The sequence below is a fragment of the Nelumbo nucifera genome, chromosome 6 (genome assembly GCF_055504915.1).
Source record: "Nelumbo nucifera cultivar China Antique chromosome 6, China Antique-T2T, whole genome shotgun sequence".
NCBI lineage: Eukaryota > Viridiplantae > Streptophyta > Magnoliopsida > Proteales > Nelumbonaceae > Nelumbo > Nelumbo nucifera.
The window spans coordinates 65,711,185-65,725,175 of NC_142654.1; the positions used below are offsets into that span (position 1 = coordinate 65,711,185).

A 13,991-nucleotide genomic window follows, 5' to 3' on the forward strand; every position below is an offset into this window, starting at 1 on the left:
CAACAATGGTTCTTCAGATTATAGTATGAGTTTATTGGGTCATGTAGCCACTTTACCAACCTATTCATGAATCATTTCATCAATAGTAGGAAGTATAGGGCCTTAACATCCTTGATGACAATTTGGTAGAAGTAAGATGATCCACTATATGACTATGTTAAAATATTGAACATTGAGGACTTGGAGATAAGAGACCTCAAAAGACATGATCGACCTCCTCCAAGTCAATAAGTACATCAATGTCGAGGAGACGTAAACACACTACTAAGAAATGGAGGAAGAGAGATCATATCGAAGGAAAAGAGAAAGGGAAAGAGATGACCACAAGGACAGACATGGATGACCATAGAAGACGTTTGTCTCAAGTCGATAACCTCAACCGAACTCCAAAGGCCCCAAGTCGATAACCTCAAGACGCAAACACACTATACCCCTTGAATGCTTCACAGACCCAAATCCTGCTTGAAGTTTGTGACAAACCCTTCCTCAAGTGATCATATTAGCTTAAATCCAATTGGGGAGATCATAACAAATACTATAGGTTTTATTGAGATCACGAGCATGACACCAAGGATTGTTGAGAGCTTGAGAACAAGATCGAGCACTAGACCTATTCATGGGCCGGGCTAGGTCAGGCTTTGTATATGTATCAACAGAATACACTCAAGCCTGAGCCCGAGCCTGAGCCCAGCCCGACCATCGGGCCTAAGTCTTGAGCCCGAGCTCGGCTCTCATATAAAGCCTGAAGCCTAGGCCCGAGCCCTTTCTTTTTTTTATTCTATAAAAAGTGTTTTATTTATATTAAAAACCTTCATAACTCAAAAATAATAAACATCTCACTATTACTTGGAAAAAAGAGAAGAAAAACAAAGAAAAAATGTTGTATATATATATATATATATATTTATTAACTAAAATATATTTTTATTATTTAATATATTGTATCAAGTCGAGCTTGGGCTTGGGCCAGGCTTTTTTGAGAAAGCCTAAGCCCGATCTGAAAAAAGTTGGGCCCAGTGCTTTAGGCCCGAGCCCGAGCCCGTGGGCCTAAAATTATGACCAAGCCCGACTTATAACTGGTCGGGCCGGGCCAGCCCGTCGGGCTACTTGGCCCATGAACAGGTCTATTGAGCACCTCATATGACAAGGATTCCTTGATGGCTATATCTCTCATGAGCGGTTTGAAGGAGGCACACACAGAGCGAGAACTCGAGTTGAACAACCAGCTGACAACTGGAGTCAAAGCTATCATCTTGGAGGGGTCGACCTTAAAAGCCTTGGCTTGTAAAGCATATGCTCAATGCTAAAGGCTAAGTTGAACCCTTATAACTCTTCTTGGTTCGAGATTGTGCCTCAAATTTACAATACAATAAATTTTGGCTTCGATTCAAATATAATAACCTTCCTTTTTAGACAAGACTATGGGACTTTGAGCTCTTAAAGACCTAGCTAAGTTAGGCTTGATAGGGAATAGTGTTCAACCGTTGAATTGAACTTTATTGATTCATTGGTTGTATCAATGAGCTAAGAACCAGTCACCAATATAGACCCAATTCAACTACTAAAGGTTAGGTGGTTTAGTCTAGTAGTAGAACAACTAAACACCTCGAACAAAAGCCTAGTGTAGGACAACTCAATAGAACAATAAGGTTGTCGCCCCTAGTTGTGCCGAATGAGTCATCTCACCAACATCCTATGACTTAGCCACTACCAGGAACGTGGCTTACTACAAGAGACTAGGTGGTTTAGTCAATGAATTGGATGGATGGACCTTGTGTGTAAGCCTCAACTAGGCAACCATGGCTACCGACTTGCTCCAACTTACATAAAGGCCTTAATTAGGCTACCTTGGCTACCGATCTACCCTAACTAGCAAATTTTGCAACAACAAAGGAATAAGTCACAACATCTCAAAGCAATAGAAAAGACCCCATTGTCATTAACCAAAAGGGGCCTTTGTAGCTCATGGTATACATACATAAAAAATGAGGGAGAATGTTGGCCCTATGTGTTTTGATGATAACAAACTCATTAAGGGTAATAATGGCTTGAAAAGTAAGTTTGCAACTTTAGAAAAACAATCCTCACTCGAGCTTAACAAAGTTGAAAAAATATTTATATGAGGCAAGAAAGAGCAGATAATTCATATGATGTAGTGAAGAATGTCCAAGACTCTCCAAAGAAAATGATAAATTGAAGACTATCTACAAAAGAAAATTGCTACCATTGAAAAGAACAAAAGAAGACATCAATCCCTAAAGTACTTAATTTGTTTTTATCTTTTTAGGACTTGATGTAACTTGGTGCAAGATACACAACATGAGCTTAAATGAGACGAAATACAATAACCAACCTTAGAGACCAATGGCTAGAATTGGGTTTGGTTCTTAGGTTTTCCTAGACCTTAATTGAGCAAAAAGTGTGAAAAATCATGTTTAAAAGCCTAAGAGATTAAATTCCAAACCTTTAGAGTGGAAATCTCTAAGTGTTCTAAGGTTAGAAGTTGTTAAGTAGTAGACTACTTTACTTAGAAAAATGTTGTAAGTAGTGCAATAGTTGATTACCCTTGACAATAGAGAGCAAAGTCACTTAGTAGTCAACTTGCAATGAACCTATAGCTGACTACTCTTGACAGCATTGACTTGGCAAGCTTACTAGTCAACTACTTGTTGGTAGTAGTTGACTACAACACGAAGAACATTTTCTCACGTGGTTTTTATTCGATCATTTGAACTCCAACAACTCTTTCCTCCTTGGAAAATGGGTCAAACATGTTAGAAAGCATTTTCAAGTTATACCAATAGAGGATTAATGAGCTTCAACATTCAAAACAACAATTAAAAACAACTATATTATTTAGCCTATAAAAATGTGTGAGAAGAGGGAGACAAAAGAAGGGAGATACCATGTGAGTTTTAGATGGTTTTGAAAAGAAGATAGGAGGGAATCATGTGCTACCAAAAGAGTTCACCTATTGGTTTCCCCTAGATTTCCCCATGAACTAAAAGAGAGAGAACCCTTGTGCTTCAAGGATGAAGAAAGCCCCATTTGAGGCCATAGTGCTTATAGTGTTATTTTGTATGCTAAGTAATTTGGTTGTATTTTCTATATCTGCTTTTCTGAGAAGCATTTGATTTGTATATGGACTTTCATTGTAATATATGTTGTTACAAGTGGTGTTCAAAGTTTAGAACACCGGAAAATGTTTTGATTGGGAACTAGAAGACTAATAAGGGTTTGGTAGAAACCTATAAGATTTACCAACAGAGGTTTTGATTGGGATATAAAAGACTAATTAAGGTTTGGTAAAGACCTATAAGATTTATCAATTGTAAAGGCTTGATGATGCGCAGAAAGTCCAGTTGGTTTAGTGAAAACCTTAGGTAGTGTATATAGGGAAAGGATGTAGGTAGGGGTAACTAGGGTTGACAATCTTGGCCCCAACCCACCCACCCACCTTGGAGCCCACCCATACCCACCCAATCTATTGGTGGGTCAATATGGGTCGAGTAATCCATTAGGGTTAGTGAAAAGGGTTAGGATAGGTTGGGTGGAGGGTACCCATTAGGGCCAGGATGGGTTGGGTCATGCGGGTCAAGATGGGTTGGTTCAAAGTCAACTCTATCTATAGTTGCCAAATCTCAAAAAATAGAATTTGTAATGATTTGAACTCAAGCTTCCTAGTGTGCCCACATCTCATTACACTTCAAAACCACTATGCCACATTTCATTTTGAGATTAAAAGTAAAATACAACAGCTTTTATTAACTTTCGTGTTCACATGCAATTTTATACAAAAGCAATTTTATAAAAAGGACTTTTACGAAAGCACTTTTAGAAAAGTACTTTTACATGAAAGCACTTTTATTAAAGTACTTTTACAAAAACACTTTTATGAAAGCATAAAAGCACTTTTATAAAAATGCTTTCATAAAAGTATTTTTACTTTTACACGAAAGCACGAAAGCAATTTTATTAAAGTTAATAAAATTACACGAAAGCAATTTTATTAAAGTACTTTTACGAAAACACTTTTATGGAAGCATAAAAGCATTTTTATAAAATTACTTTTACATAAAAGCACTTTTATGAAAGAATAAAAGCACTTTTATAAAAAAATGTTTTTACAAAAGTACTTTTATGAAAGCACTTTTACAAAAGTACTTTTGTAGAAGTACTTTCATGAAAGTAATTTTCCAAAAGCACTTTTATAGAAATTATGCATTTTTTGTATTTTTTTGTTATTTTCTGCATTTTTTATAATCTTTTGGTATTTTTCTGCATTTTTTGCAATTTTTGGTCTTTTTCTACATTTTCTAGTATTTTTCTGAAAATTCTACAATTTTTTTGTGCTTTTCTGCATAGTTTTTGCATTTTTGGTGTTTTTCATGCATTCCCTATATTTTTTTGGTATTTTTTGCATATTTTCTGCAAAAGTTCTAGATTTTTTGTAATTTTTTAGTATTTTTTGCATTTTTCATATTTTTTGGTATTTTTCTACAATTTTTGGTAATTTTGGCATTTTCTACTATTTTCTGCATTTATCTACAATTTTGCATTTTTGGATATTCGGGTCGACCTAACTCGTTTTTGTCACGTGACAGTCTTGAGAGAGATTATTCTCTCCAATTTTATTATTTTGTGTATACGATCCGTCCCGACCATTTTTATATTTATAAGTAAGAGTAAGTGAATTAGTATGGGTGAGGGCGATTAAGGGTCAATATGGATGGGTCAAGTGGATTAATATAGGTGGGTCAGGGTGGATTATGACCCTTTAACAAGGGTTGATGATAGGTCATGGTGGGCTGGTGTATCAATATGGATGGATTAATATTCATCCCTTACCCAACCCAACCCGACCCAACCCACTCATTCACCACCCGTAGGGGTAACTGAACCTACAAGAAAATCTTATGTGCGTTCTTTTTTTCCTTTCACATTCATTTGAACAACTCAATCTCTCCAGCTTTACATCAAATCTCTCCACAACCTCACATTTGCATTCAAAGATCAATCGGCATAGGCAAATCATAAGAGATAAAAGGAAAAAAAAAAAAAACAAGATAACCCAATTCACCCATGTTGAATTTCACATACTGGACAACAAAATTTACACGATTAGTTTGAATGCAAATAAAAAAAAAAGTTAAAATTTTATATGAGGTAAGATTGCAAATCATAATTATAAATAAACAGATAGAAAATTTATATCTATCAACATTTTGACTTATATCAGAGTACATGAATAAAGCAACATGGGTGTTGGTACGTTGGGCTGAAATGAGAAGAAATCTTGATAAGCCTAGAATAAAGACAGAAAGGTAAAAATGACAATTAAAGCCAAACGGCCCAAACCTACAACATTGTCCTTAGCCTTTTTATTGTTATGATGAAAATTTGTCCTTTACCTTCTCTATAATGGAATGGAATATGCAGCCAATCACCACCAGTTGGAAATCAATGATATCTGCTGCTGGACTGAATGATAGTCTATTAGTCTCATAAATGTTGATGGTGCCAGAATTTCTTCTGGTTGAAATCAACAGCCGGGATTAGCTAGCTGCCTGTTGTCAAGGGTATCCCACAGTCACAGGTATACCTCTGACTTCATCTAGGGCTTAGGGCTTAATCGGGTCCGAATCTCGAATTTGATTTGAATTTAATTAGATTTTATTTCATATTTTAAAACAAAATAGAAATAAAAAAATAATTATTTTTCAACTTGTATATAATAAATTAATATATGTATGAAAATTGAATTATTATATGCATAAGATTATATATCTCTATATTTATTTATATAAAAATTGAAATGTCATATGGGTAGCCCTAATTGCACCATCATTCACATCACATGCAACTTTTGTAACTTCATAGCTTCTAACTGGGATTATAAAATGATAAATCCTTGGTCTTGGTGCTTTAAAGTTCACGTCGGCTGCAATCATGCTCCCAAAATATGGTCATGCCGGGCATGGATCTGCCATACATTATTGCAGCCATACATTAGACACACCTCCCTTGCTAGTTGGGACAGTGTTGTGAGCGTTTATTGGTAAGAGATCTGAAGTCGGTCTTGCCAGCTTTCAAAATTAAATCACAGTTCAAGTGATATTTGGAATTTATTATCATTACTGATCTGTCCATGTTTGGATGGGATTGCAACTTGCAATTTGGGAGGAAGTTCTGCCACTACAGAATATTTTTTTTTTTTTAAATAAAGTCTTACAGATAGGAGGGTGGGATCAAATCGTAGATGCCAATTAATTCAATATCTCTCTGATCTATGTTTTCAGTTTCAAACTAGTATATAAGTAATGGCACACGCTCACTCATATAAATATTTAATGATACAGCGGTGCAGCCCATTTGTAGGTATCAACGATTCAGCGCTGGAGAGCCTGGAGTCTGTTGGGCACCATAATAATCCAACCTTCCACTCGTGTTAATACAAAAACCTCCCCTTTAGATTCATTTTCATAAAAACCTCCCTTAAAGTTTTAAAAAACTAAACAAAAACTTCCCTTCCGTCATTGATCCATACCAGAAACGTAATAAATTTATGAAATTTCCCCCCGATTAATCTGCACGGTGTCATTTAAAAATTTTTAAAGTCCCAAATTGTTTTCATTTGAGCGACAACACTTCCACAATTGGTTACCGTTCTTTTTCAGAGTAAAAGAAAATGACACCACTAAACACTTGCAGCGGCGCCATTTCTCCGAATACCAAGAATTGCTAAAATTTAAAACAGACACGCAAATGATTAAGAAAAAACATATCGCTAGGTGTTTCAATATAAAGCAAACAGGATCGTGTCAATGAATCGCTGCGGCTATGGTTACGGCAGATGTGAACGAGTTCGATCATCTCTTTCTCTCTCCCCCGCTCTCTCTATCTCCTTCCGTCGATCGGCCGCTGGTAGAATTTTGTTCTGTTAAATGGAAGCAGACAGTGTCTCTGAAGTTCTTTCATTTCAATACAAGGATAAAAAGCCTATTATAGGATTTGCGTTGGGAGGTTTTGAAAAGTCAAAGAGGAAGAGTCCGACCAACGCTGGGTTTTGGATGATAAGTTGAAAAAATGCCCTTTACCATTTGTTCGTCTTCGGTGCTCTTTTAAACACACGTATTGAGTGTCGACTGGGCCAAAATTCTTTCTCAATTCAGGGCTTGCCCATTACAGTTTACATGCTATTTTCAGTTTCACTTCCTGAATAGAAGCTCTTGTTCCTCTCTCTTTGTTTCTTTAATTGCACCACTAGTCTGTAATCTGTAGTTTCCCATTCACTTGGGGCTGGGTGAAGCCTTAAGATGCATGGACTCCCATGTGATTCTTTCTGAGTTTACGAGCAAGCGAACAAGCGAGAAACAACAGATGGACAAGCAGACAGATAACCAATGGCCGTGTATGTGAAAGGCCCCATCTTTATTGGCTTGGTGTTGCTTTTGTTTATGGGGATCGCCATCTACTTCAAGCTTTGGCTTATTGATTACAATTTCTTTTTTGAAGACAAAGATTGGATGAGGTTGGATTCCATCAATTTAGTACTGGCATATATGGCATCAGTTTTCTTTAATTTCCTACTTTTTTCCTTGTTTAATGGACTATGGTTGTTGATGTTTAATGGACAGGCTCTTGTTCTTCTTTCTTCTTTCTAGGTTTAGGAGGGTATCATCGACAAAAGAACGTCATTCCCTTTTTCTTGAATTCTTTTTGTATATAGGATGCCCTGTCGATTAATTAGGGATATTTTTTGTAATTTTATACATTTTCTGTTTAATCAATGATAGAAGGGAGTTTTTTTTTGTTGAATTTTTTAAAAATTTGAGGTTTTTATTAAAGTGAAATTAAAGGGGAGGTTTTTATGATTGTCAAAAACTTCAGGGGAGGTTTTTGTATTTTACCCTAAAATATAAAATACAAGCGTGAAACGCCGAAACATGGTTCAGTTCAGGAATTCTTTCAGATACCACCGTGGTTTTTTACTTTCTATGAGTACAAGTCCAAGTGGGAATATCAGCGGGGCGGGTTATGTGGTAAATCCGCATAGACCCAACACTTTTGAGTTAGGGAAGGGTAAGTTTTATCAAATTTTTGGGTCGGGTTTGGTATCATGTTGTGAATGTATCGTTTTTGTACTTATTTTAAAGGAAAAATTCCCGATTAATACCTTGTACTTTGGGTCTAGTGTTACTATGCTCTTTGAAATTTAAAATGTGACAATTTAGTATCTAAACTTTTAAAACTTGAAAATTCAGTATCTGTTGTTAATTAGCTGTTAACCAGTCATTAAGTGACATTTAAAAAGAAATAAATACCCTTCAAGTGTTATTTAATTTTTTTATCAACCATCTAAACGTTGACAAAAAAAATTATCAGTCCCAAATCTTTGTCTTTTCCATTCAGGAAAGTTGGGGTCATGTTTGAATGGGCATTCCGATGACCCCAACTTTCTTGAATAGAAGAGGCAAGGATTTGAGACTGTTAATTTCTTTTGCTAATGTTTGGATGATTGATAAATAAAATTAGATAACACTCCAAGAACATTTGTATCTTTTTCAAATACCACTTAACGGCTGATTAACAACTAATTAACAATAGGTATTGAATTGTTATGTTTTGAAAATTCGAGTACTGAATTGTTGCATTTTAAAGTTTGGGAACCAAAATGACACTATGCCAAAATTACAAAGAATTTTCCCTACTTTAAATATTGGATATCATGGAAAAAAATCTTTTTGCAATGTTACAAACATGTATTATTTTTTATGCGTGAGTGCCATTATCCGAATGGTCATTATTGAACACCACATATGACACGCAAAGTGAAAATATTCATGTAAGAAATGTCTAAATTATATTTCTTTTAAAAAATATTTTCAAGTAACCAAAGTAAAGAGTAATAAAAATATTTGAATCTTGAAGCAAAAGAAAAAAAAAATTTTGAATCAGCTTAATCAAGCAGAATTTTGGTTTGATAATGTCAAAATACCCCCTAACTGACTTGTTTGGGTTTGGTATACCAAATGTGCAATGGGTCGGGTTTTGTATCATGCCCTTGTTCAAATGGGTTAGTTTAGGGCCAAAGCGACTATGGATCAGATTTGACCAAACCAAACTGACTTGTTGCCTTGTCGACATCCGTATCCAGGATGATTATAGCGTGGCTTGCACTGGGATTGATCCGAGTCAATTTTACTCGGACTGACCCGGGTGTTACTGAACCGAATAATAGAATCGGGTCGATAAATGTCACTGTAGATCGCCGGAGAAAGCGTAGCGGGCGGGTGCTACTTTATTAGTTTCGGTTGGTATTGAATGGAGTGGGCGATTGGGCGATAAGTTGGTGAATCTAAAGCTACAGGAAACAAACCATTAACGAATAAATAAATATTACCAAAAAGAGGAATGGATAAATAAATAAATATTAGATTTATACAAAAATAATTAAATTAAATAAATATACAAAGAAGATATAAAGGAAAGGAAAATAGAAGAAAATAATGGCGGGCGCGAGGAAGAGATGTGCCCCTAATCACTCCTGCTCAAGATTACGACGTGTCCTAATCACTCCCGTTCAAGCCTTGCCTTGGATTTTGGTGGAGGAGGCTCCACATCCTCTCTCCCTCTCGTCACCTGCTTACGTCTTCTCTCTCTCTCTCTCTCTCTACAGCGATGACTATTATTCTTGGGGTCAACCTACTCTGTCACTTCTCTCTCGTTTCCTCTATTTTTGTTTTCTTTTTATTATTGTTGTTTTTATCCGCACCAGCAATTTCCAGCTCTTCCTTCCTCGCCTCCTCTCTCTGTCTCCCCTCCTCTTCCTATGCCAAAGCCGAACGAGCTCTAACCCTAAATCTCTGTTGTTATTCAAAATTCGTTCACTCCTTGTCCATGGACCAGCACTTGGTTTCTGGGTTCTCCTTCGTCTTCTTCTTCTTTGTTCTAATCAGTGACAAGGTTTGACTGCAGGACTTAGTCTCACCTTGTCGGGAATCATTTCTGATTTTAAGCCTCAGAAGAAAGGTATGCTTCCTTCAGAAATTGAGTTCAGGTGAAATGATTGTATTGTATTGTTTTTTTTTTTTTTTTTTTTTCGGTTTTCTTCCTGACACTAGCCCTAGCCTAGTATGGGCCTTCTAATATACCCTACTTTTCTTTTGAGCTGGACGGATGGGTATGCCGGGTAGTCTGTATTTTTCAATCTAACTGATTACACTGGTTATGGCTATTTGTAGAGGTGAGGCTGCGTACATCTGCCTATCTGTTTCTCCCCAGACCCCGCATTGGCGGGAGCGTCGTGCACTGGGCTGCCCTTTTAACTGATTAAACTGCTTATCATTATTTAGTTGTTTGTTACCGTTACTTAGGTATAATTAGATGTCTCTTTGACTTAACAAAGTTCAATTGCATTGTTGGTCATCAATGTTCCTTTGAGAAAACGCACGAACCCTTACAATTGTCCCCAACTCCCTGGATTCAGCAAAAGTTTATACTATGTCAATGATAAAACCGTGTAGTAGTTCCAACTTGCAGGTTCTAGCACTAGAACATCGGATCCTTTGCCGACCCTTATAACAGCGTCATTTTCTTTTTGGTAAATAATAATATCAGCCCCATCCACATGTATTTACATGTTTACCCACCTAAGAAGCTAGATGTCAACCGAATCCAGTACTATTGCTTTTGCGCACATCACTTTGTTTGATTGAAGAATTCTCAATGTTCTGCTTTCTGCAACTTCCAACCTTGCAGTAAGAGGGGCAATTGGGGCAGAGAAATGCGTATGCTTTCAAATAAATAATTATTCTTGCTATGATTAAATAATTTTGTCTAAATAGGAATTGCAATGATTGTAGCTTATGTGTTGACACCTCCTTACACACAAAAAGAAAAAGGGTGGAAAGAAGGTACATGGAGAGAAGAAAATACAAAGTTTCATGTATTCTTTAGTCGAGGCTGGAATGGAATAGAACTTACTAATGCTCTTTTTCATAAACTTTGCTTGACAGGGCAGGAGATTGTTGTTAGCTTTCTTCATTAGTTTCATTTCCTTACAACTCAGTGGTTTGAAGTGGTGGAATCTAAGATCTTTCATGTTACATTGGTTGCAGTAGGTTTTACAAAAGAGATGGCAGGCAGCCGGGATGGAAGTTATGACCAAGGAAGTCCATCTGATGAGAGCTACCATTTTGAAAGGACACATATTGAACCTATTTACGATGCATTTGTTTGCCCTCTCACAAAACAAGTAATGCATGACCCAGTTACATTAGAAAATGGGCAGACTTTCGAGCGAGAAGCAATTGAAAAATGGTTTAAGGAGTTGAAGGAGAGCAGAAGAAGACTTGTTTGTCCAATAACGTTGAAAGAGTTAAGAAGTACTGAACTGAAACCCAGTATAGCTCTGCGAAATACAATTGAAGAATGGACTGCAAGGAATGACGCTGTACAGCTTGACAACACTCGTAGATCACTCTCTCTGGGCAGCCCAGAGCAAGATATTCTGCATGCTTTGCAGTCTATTCAGTCTATTTGCCGGAAAAGTAGGTCTAGTAAGCATGCTGTACGTAATGCTGAGCTGATACCAATGATTATTGACATGTTGAAAAGCAGCAGTCGGAAAGTAATGTGTAAAGCTTTGGAAACCCTTCGTATTGTCACAGAGGAGGATGCAGATAATAAGGTTGTCTGCAGGTTTGCTGGTTTTCTTTAAAGATTTTATCATCTCTTAGTAAACATGGATGTTGTCAAAGTTTGTTCTCAATCAACTTTTCTTGCTCTGCAGGAGGTAATGGCTGAAGGAGACACAGTACGCACAATTGTTAAGTTCTTGTCTAAAGAGCGTTCCAAGGAGAGAGAGGAGGCTGTGTCTTTGTTATACGAACTCTCAATGTCTGACACTTTGTGTGAAAAGATTGGTGCAGTCAATGGAGCGATTCTTATATTAGTTGGAATGATAAGCAGCAAATCAGAGAACATTTTGATTGCTGAGAAAGCTGAAAAAACACTGAAAAATCTAGAGAAGTGTGAGAATAATGTGCGCCAAATGGCTGAAAATGGTAGATTGCAGCCTCTCCTTTCACTCCTGCTCAAAGGTGCTTTGTCTCACTTCTTGTTTACTCATTCCTTGCTTATTTACTGTTCAACAGTTGAATTTCATGTTTGTGTATTGTATATTGTCTTGCAAGTTATTTGTCATAGATGACATTAAAATAAATAAATGAAAACATCTCTTTGTTTATGCTTTTCCAATTATGAAGTGCAATTTTTTCTATGACAGTAAGACATCTTACTGATATTGGACTAACTCAGTGTGTTCTAACCTTTATTCATTGATATGTGTTTGTGACAAGACTTATTTCTTATTACATACCATCTCTCTCTCCCTCTCTCTTCAATGATTCATTTTGCATATTCCATGGAACTTAGAATTTCATTGTAAGGTCATACTTGAATGTGTAAAAAAACAAGGCAAGCTGGATGGAGCATCATTTACTGGAGATGTTGAGGCAGTACTGCAGTAGATCCGCATGCACAAACAAATGAGGCAAGCGGAATGATTTTTAGATCTTCCTATGAAACCTGAGGGCAAAAACCTATGGGGTGGGGATGAAGACTAAGAGTAGAAGCGGAAACTTTATTTCCTGGAGGAAATGAGGATTAGGGTTTGTTAGCCTTAAAAATCAGAGAACAAAAGAAGGGTACTGTCTTTCTTCTAGAAGAAGCTGTAGGTTGGTTTCTGAGTTAGATTTGGTGGTGCCTTTTTTTTGATTGGAAATGGTGACTTTCATTAAAGATAGCAATTAATCATCATACACTGTCAACCACTCAGAATATGAGTGTTGACCCCAATCAATTTCAATAGTTACAATACAGCCCAAAAAACAGTTTTCCCTGAAGACTCCCTACTTTGCCAAAATATCGGCCACAGAATTGGCTGACCTCCTTACCCATTTGAAGATTACTCCAGCATCCATTGCTAAGCTAAGTATTTCCCTTATTTGTTGTCTAAAAGTCTATACACCCAGATTTTTTGTCTGCAGCCATCCTATTAACATTTAAGAGTCTCCCTCCACCTCAAAGTTTTGAAATCCCCATTGCTTGGCCAACCTCAAGCCTTGTAGTAGAGCCATAATTTCAGCTCTCAGAGAGTCTCCCACACCTATGGAACCAGAATATAGTGCTATCAGCCTGCCTTCCCCATCCTTGAAGACTCCCCCAACTCCAGAGTGTCTTGGATTGCCAAAGGAGCTTCCGTCAAAGTTCAATTTTACCCTTTGTTGTACTGTAGGTGTCCAATAAGACTGAATAATAGACTGTCTAGTCGAAGAATTTTCCACTGCTGACCATCCCCTTACTATATCATCCACCGAAAAGTCTTTGAACAAGTCAGTAACTTTCAGCCAGTGTATGACTTTAATGGCTATGCATTCAATAGCTTGCTCTTTTGATCTTTCTACCCCTTGGGAAAATTCTGTTATTCCTTTCCTCCCATAAAGACCAAAGGATGGCTGCTCTTGTTGGCATCCACATCACTTTACCCCTTTTCTTAGGTAGTGTGAAGAAGCTTGGGTCAAAAAGGCTTGCCGCATCCGGAGGAGGGGTCCACCTGCAGCCAAAGAGGGAAGAAAACTGATTCCAAACAAAAGAAGCAAACGGACAAGATAGTAATAGATGTGAAATTGTCTCACCATTTCCCAAGCAAAGGCAACAAGCATGAGAAGAGAGGCAGCAATTCGACCTTCTTTTTTTGTAAATTGTCCATAGTATTGATTTTTTGGAGCACCACCTCGCAACAAAAGGCTCTTATTTTTTGGGGTACAAGATTACACCAAACTTCCTTTGTAGGGAAGGAACCAACCTGGTGTGAGGATTGAAGGAGTGTAGTGAAGAAGGAAGCACAGGTAAAAGAGCCAAAAGGGGACACTGACCAAATTCTACTGTTTTGGCAAGAAGGGCTCAAGAAAGCACTACTAAGAAGG

The 13,991-nt window shown here is 37.1% G+C and overlaps 1 protein-coding gene across 8 annotated transcripts in view; it reads left to right on the plus strand.

Annotated features, from left to right (window-relative positions):
* The first annotated feature begins 9,668 nt into the window (after nt 1-9,668).
* LOC104606819 (U-box domain-containing protein 44-like) overlaps nt 9,669-13,991 on the plus strand; it is a 39,123-nt gene continuing 34,800 nt past the window's right edge. For 5 of the 8 annotated variants that reach the window (XR_736833.3, XR_016077351.1, XR_736834.3 and 2 more), the window contains exons 1-3: nt 9,683-10,032; nt 11,121-11,692; nt 11,795-12,104. Coding sequence is in view for 4 of the 8 variants with exons in the window: in XM_010272197.3 (XP_010270499.1) it covers nt 11,138-11,692; nt 11,795-12,104 (865 nt within the window). In the remaining 4 variants the exon portion in view is untranslated. Of the gene's footprint in view, nt 10,033-11,018; nt 11,693-11,794; nt 12,105-13,991 lie in introns of all 8 variants that reach the window. The other 3 variants (XR_016077352.1, XM_088889737.1, XM_088889736.1) reach the window with 3 other exon arrangements.